General features: G+C 29.1%; 2 protein-coding genes and 1 long non-coding RNA gene across 3 annotated transcripts; 2 read left to right on the top strand and 1 right to left on the bottom strand.

The window, feature by feature from the left end:
* Positions 1–803: 803 nt before the first annotated feature.
* On the bottom strand, positions 804–6,059 carry LOC114402352 (nucleobase-ascorbate transporter 4-like). Its single transcript, XM_028364886.1, has 14 exons — positions 5,783–6,059; positions 5,580–5,677; positions 5,291–5,467; positions 4,880–4,980; positions 4,680–4,755; positions 4,514–4,573; positions 3,802–3,980; positions 3,429–3,525; positions 3,043–3,129; positions 2,902–2,960; positions 2,343–2,434; positions 1,771–1,848; positions 1,313–1,473; positions 804–1,217 (listed from the first exon to the last, which is right to left on the bottom strand). Exons 1-14 carry the CDS (start codon positions 5,889–5,891, stop codon positions 999–1,001), a joined length of 1,593 nt encoding a protein of 530 aa, XP_028220687.1. The 5' UTR covers positions 5,892–6,059; the 3' UTR covers positions 804–998.
* Positions 6,060–14,229: 8,170 nt separating this feature from the next.
* On the top strand, positions 14,230–15,737 carry LOC114401210 (cysteine-rich and transmembrane domain-containing protein WIH2-like). The gene is made up of 3 exons (XM_028363673.1): positions 14,230–14,535; positions 14,659–14,845; positions 15,474–15,737. Exons 1-3 carry the CDS (start codon positions 14,484–14,486, stop codon positions 15,517–15,519), a joined length of 285 nt encoding a protein of 94 aa, XP_028219474.1. The 5' UTR covers positions 14,230–14,483; the 3' UTR covers positions 15,520–15,737.
* A 3,778-nt stretch (positions 15,738–19,515) lies between these two features.
* Positions 19,516–20,115, top strand: LOC114401570. The gene is made up of 2 exons (XR_003664301.1): positions 19,516–19,658; positions 19,767–20,115. It is a non-coding gene; the product is annotated as an uncharacterized LOC114401570 (long non-coding RNA).
* The last annotated feature ends 3,016 nt before the right edge of the window (positions 20,116–23,131 follow it).

The following is a 23,131-nucleotide window of genomic DNA, read 5'->3' as shown; positions in this document are numbered from 1 at the left end:
ACTACTGTGTTTCCAGTGGTCAAATATTGGAAAGGGGCATCATGCCAAGTGTTCCAAAGGAAAATGATAAACCCTACACCTCATTTTTTAGGGTATAAGAGAAAAAGAAAGATAAATAAAGATTTTTAAAATAAAAAAGAAAAAAAATTTAATGGATATAACAATGATATGTTAGAAATAAAGAGAGAAATAAGAAGAAAAATATAATAAAAATGAGTGTATGATAATAATAGTAATAGCTCTTATTGTTCACCACCTTTACATGGTGTCCGAATTTACAAAAGAAAGCTATACATAACTTGATTAAAAAAGTTTTCGATGACCTTTTGTTAAAAGAACTATGTTTCAAAAATTACTTCAATGTTCATATGTATTACAGATGAGGATAAATATATATTTATAATTTTACAATGTATTTAAATCAAGAGTTTATATTTAAGATTTTAGTATCTGCATTAAAGTTTTCCTTTAAAAGAAGAAATTGCAGTTTGTAAGACATACATTAATTGTCTATCTTGTTTAATTATCTAATTCACCTTTAATTTTCACGTCTGTAACATCCATCCTTCACAAACAAATAACCAACTAAACATATATAGCCATATTACATATGTCGATTAGCCAAAACTTGCAGAGTTGAAAGTTGATCTTCTGTTATGTTACATAAGAAGTTAAAAAAAATTGAAGGAAAGAAAGATATCGAATGTGCCCAAAAAGAAATGAAAAGAGAAAGACATTATGAAATTAATGGATTTTAATTTATGATGAAGCAATAGTATAGTTAAGGGTGGCAAAGTTATCTGTTTATCAGTGATCTATTTACGGAAAATTCAATCCATTCATCAATTGTTAAAAACAGTCAGTATTATATTGCTATAAATTGCAACCCTTGCTCGAATATTTTCTTATACATACTTCTATTTGTGTAGATATTAGACACTTTTGATTATCTAGAGAATGATAGATTCCCTCTTGTTCATTTTGAAATGGAAGTGCACTCAGAATGATGGGAAAAATCTGTTGAGGTTCAAAGGAAGTGAATAGAAGTCTTCAGTTCTAGTATCCTGGTTGAAGGTCCTGAATTTTTCCCACCAGTGTCTCCCACTGTCTCGGCGAGTTGAGCCCTCTCCACGACTCATAGTTAAATCCAAGAAGTAAGCAACTATGATTGCCACTGTTGCTGGGGATGAGAAAATCACTTGCACTATATTGTTGAACTGCAAAAGGAGAGTTACAATGAACCATAAGAATGAAAAATGGTTGTATCAAAAAAAGAATCAAGGTAACTTTTTTTCAGGTAATATATACAAACCGCGGTGGTGCCAGTATGAACAGGGCCATGTCCGGATAGCAATACATATTCGTTGAAATATTGTGGAACAGATAAACCCATGAAGAGAGAAAAGCCAACGATGAACATTGACCTATAACTGTTTAGATTGCAGAATTGAAGGAAACCAAGGCCAGCTGATGCTGCTCATCATAGAAACACTATAGTTACATTTCAGGAATAATACATGAAATTAGCATGATCCAAATGGAAATACATTTTACATAACTTGTTTGATTTCACAAAATGCATATACACATAAAGATTGTATTGTAGAATTATTTTCCAAAAGTTGCATAATTTTCATTGCATCTGAACGCATAACTTGTTTGTTTTCACAAAATGCATATACACATAAAGATTGTATTGTAGAATTATTTTCCTAACGTTGCATAATTTTCATTGCATCTGCCACATAAATCAGTAAATCACACACATACCTACGTAGGCATAGAGAACGCAGTAAATAGCTGCTATAATTGGCAAAGGTATTGAAGCAAGAACTGCTCCAAATTTTCCTGGCAGAGAAGAACAAACCTTAATGCTTAAGTAAAAAGAAAATCAGCAGAACAAAATAACAAAACTTAAGCTAGATAAGTTTGATTTTTCATCACTCAGGCAATTTTTAAATTGAAGGAGAGTGGAATGAAATGAGATTAACTGGCACTCTGGCAGTGCTTGGACTGTTTAATAGGAGGTATATTTTTCTTTCCATCAAAATACCTCTGTTTTTCTTTCCCCTATTTGGGAGGTATAGGAAGAAATTATCGTTTGTTAATTTTCTTACCATTCTATTCACTTCTTAAATAATGAAATTTAAGCTCTTTTCCATTCTAACATAAAATATTCAAACAATGTTATGATATCCATTTCATTATATTCCACCTTTTGTTAGATATCCAAAATAAAGCCTTAGGAAGGAACAAATTGTGCAATACACATATGAAGTATGACACATATTTCGCTTTCACCAATATGTGTGAGTTTAAATTTGAAGAAATCATTGCAAGACCTAATATAGAGAAGAAAAGCATGAATCCAGCTGATATTTGAATGACTCTCCGACTTCCTACTCGTGTTAAACCCAAGAGTCCTGCATTTTCACTTAATATCAAGGAAATAAAAGAAAAGACAATTAGATAATGTCTTTAATATAATACTAAAAGAAAATTTTCCAAGGTTCACACATTTAATAGAAGGCAATTAGGCAGCCATATTATTCATATATAGGGTCAATAGACAACATCTAGAGCATCATTTTCAGTCAGAAAAGTCCCTACAACAACCACACTGGCTAGCATCATTTTCAGTCCAAGGCCAATCACAAACTCTATGTACTGTAAATCAGTTGCTTCTTTATAACCTCCAAAATTTTCTTATGTGCAAACTTGAAACATCTTAATATCATCTGAAAGAAAATTTAAAAACTTCCGTATGACAACTGAAACAAGGAAATTTACGTTGATTGATTGAAAATTGATAACTCATCTTATGCCTAGAGTCAAGACAACTTAGACCCATAGCCTAAGAATAAAGCCAGTAAGATGATTTTTAAAGGTAACAAAATGTACACTGATGCAGTGGATCCAATTCCTGTGCCAAAAAAGCCATCCAACAGAGTAGATATGCCCTGAATTTGTCAAACTTTAACATATTAGTCCAATTTTTTAGAAGTAAATGCACACATAAATGTAATGTCAGCATCACAGTACCAGCCAGCCAACACCGCGACTAAGCACAGATGGTGGAACAGGGGTTGCACTGCCAAATCTTGATGCTGCAATGAATGTCCCTGTTGACTGTCCTCAAAGAATGAAAAGGACAAAACTATTATCCAAGTACATCCAAATAAAAAAGAACTATAATCATATACCTTTTAATTAGAAATTGTCAAATTACAAGAAGATAATATAGAAAAGACTTAGGAAAGTTCACAGAATTTTCACAAATCAAATTAATAGTTCACAAAGTCATACTGACCGTGGTAAACATTGTCATTGACAAAATATTGCTAGCATTAGCCTTTGTGATTATTATATTAAAAAGTATAACAACCATCCCCACGAGTTTGTCTACATTTAAAAAAAAAGAAGCAAACCTCTACTATTGCAACAAGAGAAGCAGCAATCATAGCAAAAGTATCACCAGCATTGAAAGAAGGGCGTCCCCATTGAAATGGATATGGAACTCTTATCCTGCATAAATGGAGTGAAATCTAATTGAAGAATAGCACTTTAGATGACCATCTACATGAATAAGTTTACCATCAGCAAATGACCAGGCATCCATGTGTGTGTGTGCTTTATAAGAGGTGCTGAGAACACATTCAGATCCTTGTACACAGTTGTAAACACTAGTTTGATGCTTTAAATCCTTAGATATCATCATCTATTTATATCACAAAATATAACATATTGCTTTGAAAGAACTACAAGATTCTTAATAACACAAGCAAGCTACTTAAGACTGACCAAGGAGCAGCGCTAATTAACCCAGATCGATCAGTACGACAACTGAATTGAGTTTTAGGTGGTCTTTTATTGTAGGCACCGGCTGCAGTCAAAATTTCAGCAAATGCCCATGCAAGTCCTATTGCAACTATGACTGCAAATCGATCAGCTCCTCTTGATTTCATCCTTTGGGGAATGTACTGCAAGTCCATTGATTTAACACAAGTTGAAATATCAATGTAAAGCGTTGATTTATTTTGATATATAGTATACACAGATAACAAGGTTAAATCACTTCTTAGACTACCACTATTTTAATCTTCCTACTTAAATTTTATTCAGTAGTCGGTCAAACCAAGTGAAATTACGCATATGCTTTGTCATGCATACATATTGTTTTGGTCTAGATCATAGATATCCTCTACAAGAGACAATCTTATTCAAGCCAACAACATCCACAGCATGGTGAGGCCAGCCCTTCTAGTGTGAATTTTTTTTTTTTTCAAACAAGACATGAATGTGAGACCTTGCTGAAGGGAAACCAAACATGTACCACTTGAATGAACTAACCGTTGGTAGAAGCATGCATATTTAATAGGAAGGAATTTGGATAATATATTAGAAAATATGGAGCTTATACTTTTTGCCCAAATACTATCTTGTTGCTGTGCTACAAATATTTCAAATGAATTAGACTAAAATTGATGAGAGAATGGTAAAGAAAGTAACATACCTGGGACAGGATGACCAGGATAACCAATGCAGGGAGACCAATTTCAACACAATCTGCCAACTACAAGAATCAATGGAAAACCAACAATGAAGTTTGTTAAACAACTTAACAATCAGGCGAAACAGATTTATCATATATATTCATAAGAAAAGAGCAATGCATGTACCCTTGGAAATCCTAATACAAATAGTCCTAGTCCGGTCAGAGTGACAAGGGGGACCACACTAAGTGGGCTGAGAAACCTGCAATATCAATATGTAATATTAGTGAATTTTTCTATTCTGAATTCTGAAACATAGCTGATTTCATCAACCAAGCAAATTGTACAGTAATAATCAAAAGAGATTCTCAAGTTATGTAGTCTACCTGGCAAAAATCCTCCAAAAGCCAAAAAAGCCAACAATGATTTGAAAAAAGGATGCAACAATAAGGGCCCCTTGTATGGCTCTCATGGATTGTTTAAATCTCTATAAAAAAAATTCAGTCAAGAATCAATTGAAATTAGTGCCATGCAGTAAACTAACACTTCAAAAATACTAATGAAAAGTAGTCAGTTTCCAAGTACTTATGTATACTATCCATTAACTATTAGTGTGTTTGGATTAGCATCCACACAACTCAAACGTGGATCACAGAAGCAACTTTTAGTTGCTTTTGGTGCATCGTGAAAATTTCATGAGATGTGGGATCACAGATGCTAATCTAAATATGCACATACACACAGTACATAGAGAGAAGTATAATACAGCCATGTAGACAAACACACACTGTACTAACCTGATGTGGATCTAGAAATATACTCATTCTAGAGGAAAAAGCAACGGAGAAAGCAGGAATGAGAAAAGCATAGGATGCCCCCACAACCACCGGAAGACGTGTGCCAAACCATGTTTGCAGCAGTGTGTTAATGGCCGCAACAAAAAGTAGAGTCTGAATTGTTTCAGCCTTTTCCACCTATGGTTTTATTTTTATTTTTCCAAAAAAAAAGAGAAGAAATTTGACTCATACAGAAAGTACATGAAAACGAAAGTGTTATGAAAAAAAAAGGGTCGAAAAAGTTGATTACATTGCCACCACCGATGAGAGGGACAAGGATGGTGGAAAGAATGAGAATGGACCCAAGCACAACGAGGTAATGCTGAAAGCCAAGAATAATCCCTTCAGCTGCAACACAACACAAAAGAAAGACGAATTCTATTGCCTCAGCAACAAATGGGTGTTAACTGTTAACTATTAAGTTTAGTTAGTAAAAGGGGTTGTTGTGATTACGCCATGAAGGAGAGCTGGTAACACAGTAATCAACACCGGGAAGTTGCTCCTTGACGGGATGAGGTTGGAACTCATCCAGCTTTCCTCCTCCACCTCCACCACCTGCCATTGTTTGTTTACTAGTCTGTCTTTGGTGTTTCTTATAGTGCAGAAGCACGTGTGTGAGTGTGGTTTACTTGTTACGAAATTGGCCAGAATGGAAACGGTGAGTGAGGGTAGGCGAAGACGTTGTGACTCTAACGAACATACACTTGCCGCACTTTTCAACAACTCTGACAGACCGGTGTCGTTTTCTTTGCTGCAGCTATGGCTCGGAAATCATACTTGTACAATACTAGCTAGAAATAGAATTAGAATACCACCGGTTACAATGGCTTCTTTTTTATTAGGAATAACCTTAGTCTTTCAATATTTTATAAATAATTCTTCTTGGCATGTCCAAATTGGTCATTTGATGTTTGGCTTAAAATCTCCAACCTGAGTGTCTTTGGGAGGGGAAGGAGAAAAATAAAAAAGGATTAAATATGTTTTTTACAACTAAAAAATAAATTATTTTCAGATTATTATTTTATTGACTTTCGATCAATTATCTATATGAAAAAAAATAACATTTCAATTTAATATCTGTTGTTAGTTTCATTTTATTAAGTGATAACATATTTAAGTTTAATCAATACATATCCAAATTTTATATATCATCAACACTTAATCACTCTTTTTATCATGTTACATCATCATTTAATAAAATATAAAATGAGATTAATGATAGATACTACGTTAAAATAAAAAAATTTCTTGACCAAAAAATAAATTCGAGATAATAATTTAAAAAACAACTTATTTTTTAGATATAAAAAACATATTTAAACTAAAAAAATTACTATAAATTCCATGGAGTTTCATATTTTTTACACTTTAATTTAAATATTTTCATTGAGACAGAATAACTACATCATAGACACCTATATGTTACTTAACACCTTGAAAAAGAAAAAAGAAATAAGATAAAGAAGTATAAATATGATAGGTTACATGATTTAATGGAAGAAAAAAAAGATACAAAGAAAATTATGTCAATTAAGTGTATATAATATATGAGTGGAAAAAAATCATAACTGTTTTTTTTAGCTGCGCTAGGGATTTCTCAACAAACGAAACCAACACAGACATATTCTCCATAGACTATAGAGGGATTATTTTGTAAAATAAAAAATACTAATCTTACTAGCCAAGCAAGTTTCAGGTCATTTATCCTAGCCGTTGATTTATTTAATATCGTATCAAATGGTCAAAATTAAGTGGTGCATCATGGACCACTTTTTACAAGGTTCCAGCAGTGATGAGGTCACCTTAATTGGTTTGTTGTGGTTGGTAATGTTAGCTTAGCTTACTACTACCACTTCCTCTTTTTTTGTCTTTGCATCGTTTGTGTATTTGTATGTGTATGTTTAATTTGCTTTGTTTATGGAATACCTTGCTCATTTGTACTACTATGATTGTGGGAGTCAAATGTTGGAATACCAAACAAGGAATTTCATGTCAATTGTTCACCACCTTTGCATGGCCGCCGCCGGATTTACAAAATAAAACCTATACACAACTTGATTAATGGTTAAAAGAACAATGTTTCGACAATTACTTCCATGTTCATATTTATTAATGGTGTGGATATTATCTAATATATTTGCAATTCTATAATGTATTTAAAATAAGAGTTTATATTAAGATTTTAGTATCTGCAATAAACTTTCCTTTAAAAGAGAAAAATTGCAGTTTGTAAGACATACATTACTTGTCTATCATCATTCACAAACAAAGAATCAACTAAACACATATAGCCATATATATCGATCGATTAGTCACAATTTATGATGTAGTAGTATAGTTTTTTGTACTTTGCATAATATAATAGTATATTCCTTTTTTAGATATCAATTACTAGTGTATTCCTTTTTTAGATACACAATATATATAGTCTGTAACTAAAGAAAAAACATTATATTTGTAACTAAAAAATACTACAGTACTGTAGAAAAAAGAGTGCATGCATTTAATTTAGCATTGTTTTCTCTTCGGGATTTATTGTGTGCTATGGATATATTTAACTTTTTTTGGTAAATGGGAAAAATGGATATATTTAATTGTTAGTACATAAGTTTTTTTATTAAAATAAAACTGTTTGGTAACAAAAATTATTTTCCTTTTTCAAACACTACCATTTTGTAAAAAGTTACTGTTTATCATTTGAATTTATAATTTTTTAACTTATTATAATTTTTATTTTTACTTAGTAATTTTAGAAAAAAAATATTTACTACTTTGTTAATATTACATTGTTTATTTAATAAAAGTCACTCTATAATATTATATCGGTTGGGGTATAACAAGCTTCTTGCAACCATCGTTGGAATAACATATATAACTAGTAAGACTCTTTTATATTGTAAACTTAGGAATTTGGGAAAGAGGGGGGGGAGTCTCCAACAGCCATCTGAACTCTGAAGTATAGACAATTATAAAGAAAAATAGATGTTTTAAAGACTACACCTTGGTTCATTAGGTCATGATGTGAAACCAAATCAAAGAGAACAAGGTATCTATCTAGTTTTAAGATAAGGACTAAATGGATGACCCTCTAGATGGACGAATTGGCTCCAGGTGATTTCATGAAAACTGTAGATAAGTTTGCATGTCTTATTTTAGGGACTATTTTTTAACAAAAGTATTTTTATGAATTTTCTTTAACAATAATGTTTCAAGGATGTTTTTAACCTCTTATGTATTTGAACATATTTTGTATTTTTATTTCTAAATTAAGTTTTAATATTTTTTAAAATAAACTATTAATAGTTTAAAAATGACCTTATATATATATATATCATAATATAATTATTTATTATAAATTTAAAATATAATTTATTTTAAAAAATATTTATTGGTTAAAATTTTTTATTATATAAAATAAATATTTATCTAGTGTATTACATATACTAAAATATGACCCTGATCATGTATAACTTATTAAACTCTTTTTTTATATAACTTATTTTGAATTTTATACAAATTTTAATCTATAAGTCGATGTTCACTGGGAGTGGGTAAGTGGACTCGGGTCCATGGACTGGCTTACAGGGTTCGTGGTCTGTGCGGGTAACGAATCAATCTTTTTTAAATAATTCATGATTATGCATATTTTGGGTCCATCCTGCTTAACCCGCGAGTTATGCAAGTTTGGTCCGTGGGATTCGCGGGTTGGCATGTAAACCCGCTTACTAAGTCCAAATATACATTTTTAATTAAAAAGTGAAAGTATTAGGCAATGTTGTGCATATTAAATAAGACAAAAACTTAGATGTAATTTCTTTACTAGATTAACTTTTAAGTGCTATCTATATTGTTTTTTAAAATTAGAACTAGCTAATAAAGTTTTATCTTAAAAATATGTATAATCTTTTAATATAAAATTTTATTACACAAATTACTAAGTACAACTTCAATTTTAATTGAAAAATAATTCAAACATTACTTAAGAACCAGTACGGTAAGAGATGTATCAACAACATTTCGTAGCACACATTAATTGCAGTACAAGTGCAGCTTTAAAACTCATTCATTAAGTGTATGTGATAAAACATTTACTTCATTCAATTAAAAAATCATTTGTTGGTGGAGATGTTTAAGTTTCATATTTTAGATTTATTGTTTGAATTTTCTTTTGTTAAGACATTATTTATTTTATTAATGTAATTGACTAACTGTTTAGATTTTATTTACATTTATGTTAAACTTAATTTGATTGTGTTATATTTTTGTTGAAATTGTAATTTTTTTAAAATTAGGCCCATGGACCGGGCCATTTGACCCTCGGGACGCAAGACATGGGCATATTAATTTATTAGGTCCATGTAAAAATGAGGCGCGGGCTGACCCGGTCCGCTGCCAATGCAAATTTATGCGAACAGACCTTACGCGAGACGGATTAGTCCGCTTACTCATCCGTAATGCTCAGAGAGAGATATGACACATAGGTTATATTTAATAAAACTAGTTATGAGTTAGTTAAAAACTTATAAGTTATAAGGTAGGAGATGAAAAATGGAAAGTTAACTAAAAATTTATTATAAGTCAATTGATTTAATTGAAAATATTTAATAAGATTAGTTGATAAGTTAATTGGTAAATGTCAAATGACATAAAAAGACATATTTAATATTTATAATTTTTGAATTTTATTTCTAATAACTTATAATCTAAAAAAGTAGGATAATAACTTTTTAAATTTTGTATTATAAAAAATGATAAAATTATTATTTTTTTGAAAAATTAAAATTGAATTAAATTAACTTTATTATAATTGTGTTGTTTAAAATCATTTGTTTTAACATTTAAATACTTTATTAATAGTATCATCTTAACACAGTAAATAATAAATTATTTTTTCTTTCTAATTTTCTTAAACATTCAATTTTTATTTCTAGGATAAGAACTTTTATGAATACATTTCTCACTTGCATAATTACTAGATATTTATAAGAGTTGATATGATTTTAAGAATTTTTAACTTTGGTGTAGCAATAGTAATTGATCAGATTGATTATCATTTGTGTTGTGTGTATATAAAGGGTTATTTCTGACAATGAAAAAAAATTAATTAAATAAAAAATAAAATAAAATTTTAAATTAAATAATAAAAATAAAATTAAGAAGATAAATAGTTAATAACTTATAAACTAATTTATTTTTCAAAAACTAGTTGAAGTAATTTATCAAAATAAGACTGTATATGGTGAAAGGAAATTATAAATTCCTCAAGACTTATCAAACATATAGTTGGCACAAATTAATCGTTGTCCTTGAATAATTTGTTTCCCATCCATGCTGGATATTAAAAATTACTTTGAATATCAATTAATTTAAGTCAAGTCAATTTGATCAGAAGAATAAAATTCTTTCTACACTTTTCCTTTAAAAAGTTACACATTAAGTTTTAAATTTCTTTTATGACGTGTTTCCAAATTTAATTAGTTAGGAAGCCTTTGAATTTTTTTTTAAAATTATACTGTATTTATTTGTTAGGTCATGACGACTTTTTTGTCATTGCAATGTTTTTGGGGAAAGACTATTTTATTGCTTTTAATTTATGGCTGCAAGACTAGTCTTTTGTCCTCCATGTATCGAAATATGGGCCCATGCAACTTGCAAGTAGGCAAAACGCAGACAGACGAAGACGAAGACTAAAACTGAGAAGAAAAAGAGATCCAAATAAAATAAGTTTTTTAGATTATTTTTCCATCACTATTTTTTTTTGCAGTCAATCACTAATTCTCATATATTTAGTAATTTATTTACTTCAAAATCATCTACAATGTGGTTTAAAAATTGTTGAACTGCATTTTTTTAATGATGTAAATATTTGAGTTCCAAAATAATATTTATAAAAATAGTAAAAGTTTATTAGCCTATCCATAAAGAAAATAATTTAGCACTTTGAAATGTGAAAATCAAAATATATTTGTAAATTGTAATCTAAATACGTTACATTAGTCTTAGTTGAATAACAAAAGAAAGAAGTAAGAATGAATTTAAATAAAAAAATATACAATAAAGTATTTTTTATTTTAAGGATACAAAAAACTAGTTAATATTTTTATAAAACTGACACTTTGATTAAAGTGAAACAAAATTACAAAGAAATCATCAAAATGAGGTTATTTTGAATTATTTTAGACTTTTTTTTTTTCACAGCTAGCATCCGAAAGTTTTTAAGTCAAGCGGCAAATTTCACGTAGTTTTTTTTATAAAAAAAAAAAAATTGAAGGCTAAAATTAGTCCTTGAAAATTTGAGATTTTTTATTTTAATTTTTATAAAAAATTCTTTACTTTTCATCTGTCAACAAATTAAAATTTTGTTTTTTTATCAATACTATTATTATGTGATACTCATTTACAATTTATGTGTTATTTAGTGTAAGATCAAGTTACCACCGCAAATTTTGGTTTTTTTTTTACTGTTAAATTTGGGTTAATGTTATCCTTATAAAATAGTAACCTGTTTTTTTTTTTTTCTGTAAAATTTGTTTCATTGGATTCATCAACATAAAACCCATAAAATTCAACTAATGTTCAAATGGGTTATAAATATGAAGAAATGTGAGTCTCACAAGGAAAAAAAAATATAATATTAGATTTTTCACTTCACACACAAATTTTACCATATTTATATTTGCTTTTTAGTTCAAATATTAGTTATATTTTGAAATTTTTCATGTAAGCGAATTTAATCGGTAAATATATTGTTCAAAATCTATCATAAAATTGAAGAATATGATTGTTTCGTAAGAACAATATTCACTCAAATTTTAGAGTTAAAACATTAAAATGAATATTTTAAAAGATGAAGGACCATAATTAATTTTAGTAAAAAAAAAACAAGGGACTAATTTTTTTTTAGTTATAAATAAAAAAAAATTATATATATATATATAATTGATATCCATTTATGCCATCACTCTAATGACATCATTTATTTAATTAACATTTATTCATATAACATTGTTTTGAATACAAATATGGTCCGTTGAGGATGGTTGTGAGTTTTTTTTAATGTAATTTTCAAAGCAAAATACATTTAACAAAAATGGAGTTAAATTGATTTTTAATTCAATTTCTAATTAGTTTTACATTTATTATCAAAATCAAGAAAAAAATTATAAATTTGATTTTTAATTTTAAAAAATACATTTTAACTACCATTACCACCACAACCCATCGTTGCCACCTCCACCACCACCATCACACTGTCATTGTCACCACTACCATCATTCCATCACTACTTTTGTTGTTTCCATCGTCGTTGTTGCTACTATTGTCACTATTCTATTCCACCACCACTCATAATTTTAAAAATTGAACTAGTGATTGATCTGGTCAAGACATTGGGTGAGTTGGTCAATGGTCTGACAAGTGAGTCATTAATTGATTTGCTTGGCTTGATCTTTATCAAAAAATAGAAATAAAACTTTGTACATAACCCCAATTGACCCGCATGACTCAACGCGTTTTCCCCCTCAAGTGTGACCCAATTTGGGTTTTGTGGGTCATTGGTATAACCCCAAACTCAATCGGGTCGTATGAGGTTGCACCAAGTTTAATGCATAATTGATCTGATATGCAACTCGACCTGACTAGACCTCTAGGTCACAATTAAATCAATCCAATTGGTTGAGTCAATCCGAGTTTTAAAGCAAAGTCATCACATTACCACTCCACCATTGTTGTCGCCATTATTCCAACCCACCATCATCGTCACCGCCATCAACACCCTTATTATCACCACCACCATCAACTTTGTCACTTCTATCTTACTACCCCTTCCTTTGTCATTATTTCATAATAGAACGAGATAAAATAAAATGAAATTCAAAACTTAAATTGGTTTTTAAGAATTTCAAACCTAAAAACAAGAAACTATCCTAAACGGGGCCTAAAAGTTTCTCTTTTTTATGTCATGTCATTCACTAAATACATGTCATCATAAACCAATAAGAAGTTAGAATTACTATTAAATAGGTTAACTTTAATTATTTTTTGAAAGCCTCGTTTAATAGGATTATAATATGACAATATATAAGAATATAATAAAATAAAAGCAAGATAAACTAAAATTCTATCAATATTTGGTCCATTTATTATTTAGATTAGATAATCATGTGGTATTAATAATAACAATAATATGAATAATAATGATAATAATAAAGATACTAATCATTACAATGTAAATGAAAGAATTTTAAAATTGTTGTCATGTTAAAAAATAATTACATTAATATACATAAACTACCGTAAAATAAATAGTAATAGTTTTAAGTATAGAGAATAAAATATTGAAATTATAGATTAATAAAATCAAACAAATAATTAAATCATCTTAATTTGAGTGAGAAAAATTAAATAAGAAAAAGGTAAAAAAAATAAAAAATAAAAATGACAGTTATGAGATATAATTATTTTATTTTAAAACTAGTAAGTGACCCATACATTGGCATGAATACCTTGAAAAATACAAATAACAATACAAGTAGACTATATAGTTATACTATTATACAATATTATTATTTCTTAAAAAAACAAGTAAATGAACTAAAAAGTAATATAAGATAAAAAAACAAATCATTCATTCGTACAAATTAAATTTAATGATGGTGTAAAACAAAAGTAAATATTATATATCAAAACAAAAATAATAAAATTATATTATTAAATACATAATAATATGTCACAAAAACTTGAGAATTAAATAAATGTTGAATTTAAAAAATTTACAAATCTTACTTCCACGTTACAGTAAATTTAGAATTGGGTGGCGCATACGCGCATTTGACACGGAATATACTGGATTTCAATTACCTAAACGAAGGAAAGAAAGACGAGAAAAGGAATCGAAGGCGAGGAAGTTACACAAGGCAACAAATTATCTTTCCGAGTGTGACGTGTGACGATGACACGTTTGTTCCCAGTTGCCAACAAGCAAATAACACATTATAATAGTGAGGGAAAAAATGGAAAGAAACAAACAGAGCATAGGAAATAGCTTTCCTCGGTTATAACCTTCAAGGTGGAAAGAAAAACCCACCCACTATCCCAATTCCAATAAATACCTTCCTCTCTATATTTTCGCACAATACCCTCTCACCCTTCAACGATGAGTTACTACAATCAGCAGCAACCACCCGTCGGTGTTCCTCCTCCCCAAGGTTCCATTCTTAATTTATTCTCTCACCGTTTTTTTTTGTTGAGATTAGATTAGGTTTACACTGTTACACGTTGGATTTTCTTGAATTTTTGTCTCACAGATTTCTGATTATGATGACGACTAGGTTACCCACCGCCGGATTCTTACGGAAAGGACGCGTACCCTCCGCCAGGGTACCCGCCGCAAGGAGGATACCCTCCGCAGGCGTATCCAGCACAGGGGTACCCTCCACCCTACGCGCCTCCTCAGTACGCTCAGCCTCCGCCGCAACAACACCAGAATTCATCTGGCCCAGGTTGCTTAGAAGGATGGTAAGTCTCTCTCTCTCTCTCTCTCTCTGCATATTTCTGAGTGAAGGTGTTCGTGGCAACTCAGATCGGGATTCACTCGATTGATTGCGGTTGCGATTACGGGTGCACCATCATCTATGGTGCGCCCGCCCGCGGCTGATCATTGATTAGCTGTAGTTGCGTTGTTTCACTGCTGTCATCTGACGCGACACGCGCGCACGATACTCGAAGTGGATGTCATCTTTTTTTTTCGCCGGGCCCCGCCACTTGCGGGTTTCTTAAGTATGATGTGCCAAGAGGAACGAAAATATTCATCGTGTAAATTATAGTAGAACGTAGAAATATCATAATTTTTTTCTCCTAATAAAATTATTTTTATTTTTAATTCTAAGTTCTTTAACCAATCTTATGGCTCCGTTTCTTTGCCATTGAGAAAATAAGCATTGATAAATCTTTCTTAATTTGAAATAGGAAATAATTTATGATAAATGCAAACTTTGAATTTTTAATTGAGAAGACTCGATTTTGAATTTTCAGTCTCGTCTGTTTTTTTTTTTTTGGTAAAACGAGGAATCGTTGCGATTCTTGTGTGAAATTAGTGAGAGTTTGTTCAATGCACGGGTTCTAATTTTTTGTTTAATTGTTGCAGTTTGGCTGCTCTCTGCTGCTGCTGTCTGTTGGATGCGTGCTTCTGAGAGGAGAAGAGGTTGCTTTGCACAAATTGGATTTGAAACTGTGTTTTGACTTTGAATATCGTCGTTAGTTTTTATTATTCTATGTTGATTTACATTTCGTGGATATGAAATATTGCTTCGAAAGATATGTTCTGTTTCATTTACAGGATTCTTGACTTACTGTATTTCTTGTGTTTTGTTTATATTGGCGATTATTATAAAGACCCTCTAATATCACACGAATCTGCATAATATTTTTTCATTTGCTGAATGCATTTGAAAATTTTGAATTGATCTGAACCTTAGAATGCTTTGATTAATTGATGGAGCTATCAAATTTGCAATCAGAGAAACCAAGTAATAATGGGTTCAGTTGCGTACGAAAATAAATGTGTAGCACGAAATTGTTTTGCTTTAGCAACTTTCTTTGTGATGATATATGATGATGATGCGAATTGCACTTTAGCTTTGCCTATAACGTGTTCTGGCAGCTTATTCTCGTTATTAACTTTGCTAGTGGAGTCCCCAAAATATTCGACAGTTTATTCCACCCGTGATCATTTCTTTTCTTTTCTCTCCCCCCACGAAGCACACTTAAAATTGCTACCTAATTTCACTGTTTAACCTTGTTCGTGGCTTATTCTGTTGTTAGTGTTGACAATAGTTGTGTGTGTAATTCACACATGCCTTTACTATCCCATCACAATGTTTCTGGAATACTTTACTAAGAGTTTATGGTAAGAGAAACAGAGAATTACTAAACCAATTGATAACAATCCCGTTTTTATTTTACACTAACTACACAATTTTCCGGCTGTAAAGACTAAATAGGGAGGTAGTACTCAAACACTTCTTGCGATAAATATATTAAACTAAGTTGATTTAGACGAAATCCACCAAAAAAATAAATTGATTTAGACACCATACAGAAAAAAAGGGGTGTGTAATACAAATAAGGCGTGTCGGTTTGTAATTCAGTATTTGGGTGATAGCTAGTAAAATTCAGATTCAAAATCTCTTCTGCGCGTCAATGGGATATTAATGACAATTTTGTTTTTGCCAAATCTTTTATATTTTTTATTATTTTCTTTGGGTGGCTTTTAAGAAGAGTCTTCTTTCATGTCTTGTAAAGTTAATCAAAGAATAACAAAAATCAAATGTTATGTATTAAAAAAGAATTTAATTTTCTAAATTTATTTTCTTTAAAAATATTTGGACAAACTAAGGTGAGAGTTTCCTATAACAAAAGCTATAGCACCTTGAACCCTAGATAAAGATTTCATGTAGAGAAACAATGGTTTGGTGTAAGAAGTTCCGTTGGAGACGGTGACATTCTCTCACGAATGACTCAATGTGTCCTCTGCTGTGGATCTGCAATGTTTTGTGCGGCAAAGCGTCCCCCTCTCCCTACATTGTCCATTGTCATTATGGCCAGAGTCAGGTTATGGTGGTGGCCAAAGGTTTGAACCTTGAAGCTTGAGAGGGAGAATGGGGATGGATTGCATGTGGCAGCTACGAGGGTTGGATGGGGAGGAAAAGATCAATCTAAATTGGGTAAAATATGCTTACTCATATCATCATTTATTTTATGTGTCATATTATTAATTTACATAAGTGTCATATCATTCATAAAAAATTATTCGTCTAAGTGATTCTAAACTTAATCTTCTTAAACACAAGATCTCAGATTGGATAGTAAGGTTCTCGGACAAATATTAATTCCTACTATCATGATAACGAATAAAAAAAATTAAAATTATATATTTGTAAAAATTGAGGGACTAAAATATATATTTAAAAATAGGATCAAATTACGGATTAAAAATTATGGAGAGACAAAAATTATATTTAACTTAAAAAATGTAATAAAATAAATTATTAAAGCCCTCATTTAAAAATGAATTGTTTTAAATATATGCATTTATTGAGGTTTATATCAGTCATAAAGTGTGAAAATATGATATTCTCTCTAACTTGATGGAGGAATAACATTAACTCAAATTTAAAAGTTAAAGAATTAAAATAAATATTTTAAAAAATAAGGATGAAAGCTAATTTTAAACAGGATTAATTATGTATTTAATTCCAAAAACTTTTCAAAATTCAAGTGTTAATCCTTGAACAAATATTTGATTAATCTTAATCTCTATTTTTTTTTTCCAGTTTCTGCGGTCTATTTGCACTATTAAGCGATCACGTGTATTAACTTTATTATTTTAAAACACACAAAAATTACTTCACTAAAGCATTTAATAAGTACTAAATAATTTTTGGGGTAAGAACCGTCAGAAAATGCTTCATTTATTCAACGAAAACCAGCACTTTCCAGATCCGATAAGTGGAAGAGCGCCCGAGAAGTCAAAGACGATACTCAATTACCCTCTACCTCCAATTTAATCACAAAATTCCAAATTCACACCTTCAATCACCCAGCAACCCCTTCGACACAGTTTGCCGCCGCCGGAGGCGATTTCCGGCGTCGGCATTTCGGTTTGTTTTGTTCTTTCCTCGTTGGCTCCACGGTCTCCTCCCTTCTTTTTCAGAGGTCTCGCCGGCGCCGATGACCCACCCTGAAATCCGCATTCCGATCTCACACACAAGCATCAAAACCTCCAAACACATACAATCAATTTCAAACTTCATAACAAATTTCATCCACAACCGACACTTCAAAACCAACCGTTGGGCTTCCTCTCGGCGGAGTGAATCTCTTAGCTAACGAAAATGGCCGTGCCGGTGGCATAAAAGACCAGATCGGCGAGGGGCACAAAGTGACAGACCAGGAGGAAGGCGTCGCAAATCAGATCGACTTCAACAAATATAACATTTATTTAAAATTGACTGGTCAACCACTAAATTATACTATAATATATTAATAAACATCATAATTAGTACCGGGAAGCAAAATATTGACTGATCAACGACATTATCTAATATTTAAAATGAACTAATTGTGTTATTTGTACTTTTATTAAACATATAGTCAAATTGTTCAACATAAGTAAATATTAAATTCATTAAATATAATATATTTATATTTTTTTATTAAATGTTATTTAGGATTGACTGGTCAACCACTAAATTATAGTATATAATATGTTAATAAACATCATAATTAGTACCAGAAATAAAGTTGACTGATCAACCACATTATATAATATTTAAAATGAACTATTTGTATTATTTATTAAACACATATAACTTATATAGTCAAATTATTCAACATAATTAAATATTAAATATCAAAATATCAAGAGATTAGAAAATATTTTCCAGTAAGATAAGAGTTTTTGTTTTGTTTTTTTTTAAAAAAAAAACATATATGTCTTCTAAGGTCTTTCTTTCTTAAATAGACAACAAAATATATACTCTTAAAGAAGAAAAGAGATTACAGAGTTATATAAAGAAGGCAGGGATTTTAAGAGATATCCTGATACGAGAGATATACATAAATGAGAGATTATCAAAGATTTCTTAACAACTATAAACCTAATAAAACATGCCATAAATTATATTAATATACATTAACATTAAATTCATTAAATATAATATATTTATATTTTTTTATATTAAATGTTATTTAAGATTGACTGGTCTACCACTAAACTATATATAATATGCTAATAAACATCATAATTTGTAACAGAAGTAGAATTAACTGATCAATCACACATTATATAATATTTAAAATGAACTATTTTGTATTATTTATAATTTTATTAAACATATATAACTTATATAGTCAAATTGTTCAACATAATTAAATATTAAATTCATTAAATATAATATATTTATATTTATTTTATTAAATGAAACAATTAATTAAAGAATTAGGGATGGTAACAATTGATAAGCACATGAAACTAAAATTTAGATACATTTACACTTTTGCTCAAGTCTAATTTGCTTACGTATAAAAAGATATAGATAAAAAAAATATAAAAAAACTCCCATTTATGATATATCACATTCCCCCACTAAGAAGTAATTACCGAAGTACTATAAATATGTAGTAGAATGTATTAATTGAATCCATTGAGACAATAAGCTATTGTTTAAGTCTAAACTTGACAAACAATTCATCAAAACAAGACATATAGAAATGACTTTAGTCAAGATAGCGTTTGCAGTGATCTTTTCTGCTATAATAGTTTGCAATGGTATTTTCTTTCAACATGCATCTTAATATTTGATCAGTATATGAAAAAACATATATAATTCTAGGAATGTGTCAGGTATTATTTAATTTGTATATCTTTTCTGTGCAGCGCTTGATTTTACAAGGATACCAAGAATGACAACTCCGGGTGAATGTCATGAAAGTGATGAATGCAACTTAGTTTTACCTAATTGCAAAGGAAGAGCAATTTGTGACAATGGTATTTGCATGTGTGTTGAGAACAAATCAAGCTCGAAACAAGAGTGTCAAACAAACACTGATTGTGAGTCTCATTGTCTTCCACCATGTGATATTCCATATTGTGATATAAAAAATGCTGTATGTAAATGCTTTTGTTAGGCGAGTAACATGTGTTGAGATCTGATTAATAAAGATGTAATTGGAAATAACTTTACATCTATGGTTATGAATAAAAAAGTTTAATGATTAATTAGCAATTTCAATTTCGTGATTATTATTTTACAGTAACTAAATTTTTTTTGGTACCATATAATTAACAATGTGTTATTATTGATTGATTTAGTTTACCTAACTTATTTATGGACAAGTAATTTTTTGGTACCATATGGAAATTATTTACTTATGTTTTCATGTTCTTTTTTCTTTTAATTGTAAAAATGTTTCATTGTTTTGATTTTGTTTCCTCTTTTAAAATATTTGTGCAAGGAATGCTATTGTTTTGTTTTCTTTGTTTCCTGTGCAAATATTTAAAGCATGAAATAAATTAGAAACAAGGTGATAATTTTGTAATTAAAAAAAGAAAACTGGAAATGAAAAAAACACGTCCTTATGTAATTTTCTCTTCGGTTGTATGATAAAGGTTATTTATGTATTTAATAAATTTCCTATGATCAACAGGCTTGAATTCTATAAAAAAAAAATGCTTGAATTAAAATTGACATACGATGAAAATATACTACATATAAGGAGGTATGAAACACGTCAAGAAAAACATCTAAACGATAACAATTTTTTTAAAAACTCAAACAAGGAAAACATAAATATGGAGACCGAATTGCGGTTTTTAAAAAAATTCTATTGACAAAGTAAAGTAATTTTTGGAAAAACTTTGCCAAAGAGGTAAAATAAATTAAAACATTGCAAAGAACAAGTTTCTTAAAACATATAATATTTTGTTTTCCAACACATTAAAGAAGACATACAGTTGGTTTACATATCCTTTGACCACTATTCACATTAAAAACATACGTACATTTAATATACGTATATTTTTCTTATTACATTAAAAATATTATATTTAATAATTTATAATATTTAATAAGAGTTTAATGTATGACAATAAAAAATAATTTTATATTATCGTTTAATCACAAATAATTGTTTGAATTATTTTAAAAGTAAAATAAATTATTATATAAGATGATTTGTAACGAGATGATTATGGAAATTTTTTACATCAGTGCTTTTCTCATTTAAAAATATTATTTAAGTTAATTATATAATATATTAATAAACATTATAATTAGTATTGCAAATAAAATTTACTATCCGACCAAGTTGAATACTATATCTGTTAACTATATATATATATATATATATATATATATATATATATATATATAATAATTCATACTGATTATGTATATAATGTATTTAAAACAATTTATTATATATAATTTTTAAACACTGTATTTATTAATCTTATTCTCTAATAAAGTTTCACTTAAAAAATTTCTGTAACTCTTTAAGGCTTACCTTTTATTACATTGATTGTTGAGCTGAAATTCGAATTCTAATAAGAAAATAGCACTAATAGCACCCAAGTATTTAAGTTTTGTCCATTTTTTTGGTGTCATTTGGTAGCTTTTGACACTTAAACTTTAAGAAGTCAAGTTAGGACTTGAGAACAACTTTAAAGATGAGGTGGAACATCATAGAAAAATGCTAATAGTACATTCTTCAAATTTTTTTAACACTTCCCCTATATATCATTGATTTTTTTTTGTAATTTTTCCTTAAATTTTATTACTGTGTCTTTCTTCATTTTATAATTTTTAACCAATAATAAATTATATATTGCTAGTGCTCATCATTTATTAGAATATTTTTAAAAATATTAAAAAATAAAAGAGTAAAAATTACATGACCAAAAGTTAAAGCCAATAAAATTTAGACAAATCACATGACCCCTTAACTTTATCCATAAATATTAGGGTCATACTCTCTAACACACTTTTTTGAACACACTATATTGATTGAAATTTATTGAAAATTATAAAATTCAATGAGTTTCACATCTTATTTAATGATTTTCCCTCTCTCCTTCACTTGGAATTTTGTAATTTTCAATACATTTAACAAAAAAAGAGAGTGTGTATGTTAAAGAGTATGTTGCTAGCACTCTTCAACTTTATTTTAGGTTGTAATTTAGTCTCTTATTCATTAAAAATTGTAAAATGATCCTTTAAGTAATTTTCTTTTATAGCATGTTTCACTATTGCAAAAAAAGCTTTCTTCATCGGTTATTTAACATTTTTCATGATGATTTTCAACCATTTTTGAAACTGTCATCATGGAAAGTTAATATTTTTCACGACAGTTTTCAAATCATTTTAGAAACTTGGTTTTTACATCGGTTTGCGTAGAAATCGTCTTAGAATACTTTTTTAAAAAAATTGAGAATTCTAAGATAGTTTTTCCAAAAATCGTCTTAGAAAATTTTTTTCAGACAATTTTTTGAAAAACCATCTTAGAATGTTTTTATATAAAAAAAAATTGAAGATTTTAATATGATTTTCCCAAAAATTATCTTAGAAAATAGATGATTTTTTAGAAATTTCTAATCTTAGAATTCTCAATTTTTAAAAAAAACACATTAATATGATTTTTCAGAGAATCGTCTTTTTAAGACTGTTTTTGGAAAAATTGTCTTAGAATATATATATTTTAAGATGATTTTTTTGAAACATATGTTGTTTTATTTTTCTTTTCTTTAATGTTTATTTACCACATAATTAAAAGTTGTTAATTTTTATGATAATTATTTTAAAGAATAAAAATAGAATTTAATTAAAATGTTATACCAATAAATTGTAAATAGGAGGCAACATAAAACAATCCTCCTGGAAACAAGATTCCTCACGAGTAATCTTTTTAAAATTTAATAGCAATAAGATAAATACATAACAGAATGATCCAAATTGGATAAAATTGTCGTTAAAAACACTCACTTCTAAAACAGTTTTAATAAAATTGTCTTTTTAATGATAATCTTTTAAGATGATTTTCGGAAAACCATCATGAAATGATAGTCATTCTAAGACTATTTTCGCAAAATCATCATGAAATGACAGTTTCCAAGACGATTTTTGTCAAACCATCTTTATTGAAAAATCTTGTATTAACAAAATTATCATTGTCTTATATATTTAGACGACTTTTGAGAACTGTCGTTAAAGGTGTGTCGTAAAAAAATATTTTTTTAGTAGTGTT

Source organism: Glycine soja, chromosome 20 (genome assembly GCF_004193775.1).
Source record: "Glycine soja cultivar W05 chromosome 20, ASM419377v2, whole genome shotgun sequence".
NCBI classification, from domain to species: Eukaryota; Viridiplantae; Streptophyta; class Magnoliopsida; order Fabales; family Fabaceae; genus Glycine; species Glycine soja.
This window is presented reverse-complemented; position numbering and strand designations above follow the sequence as displayed.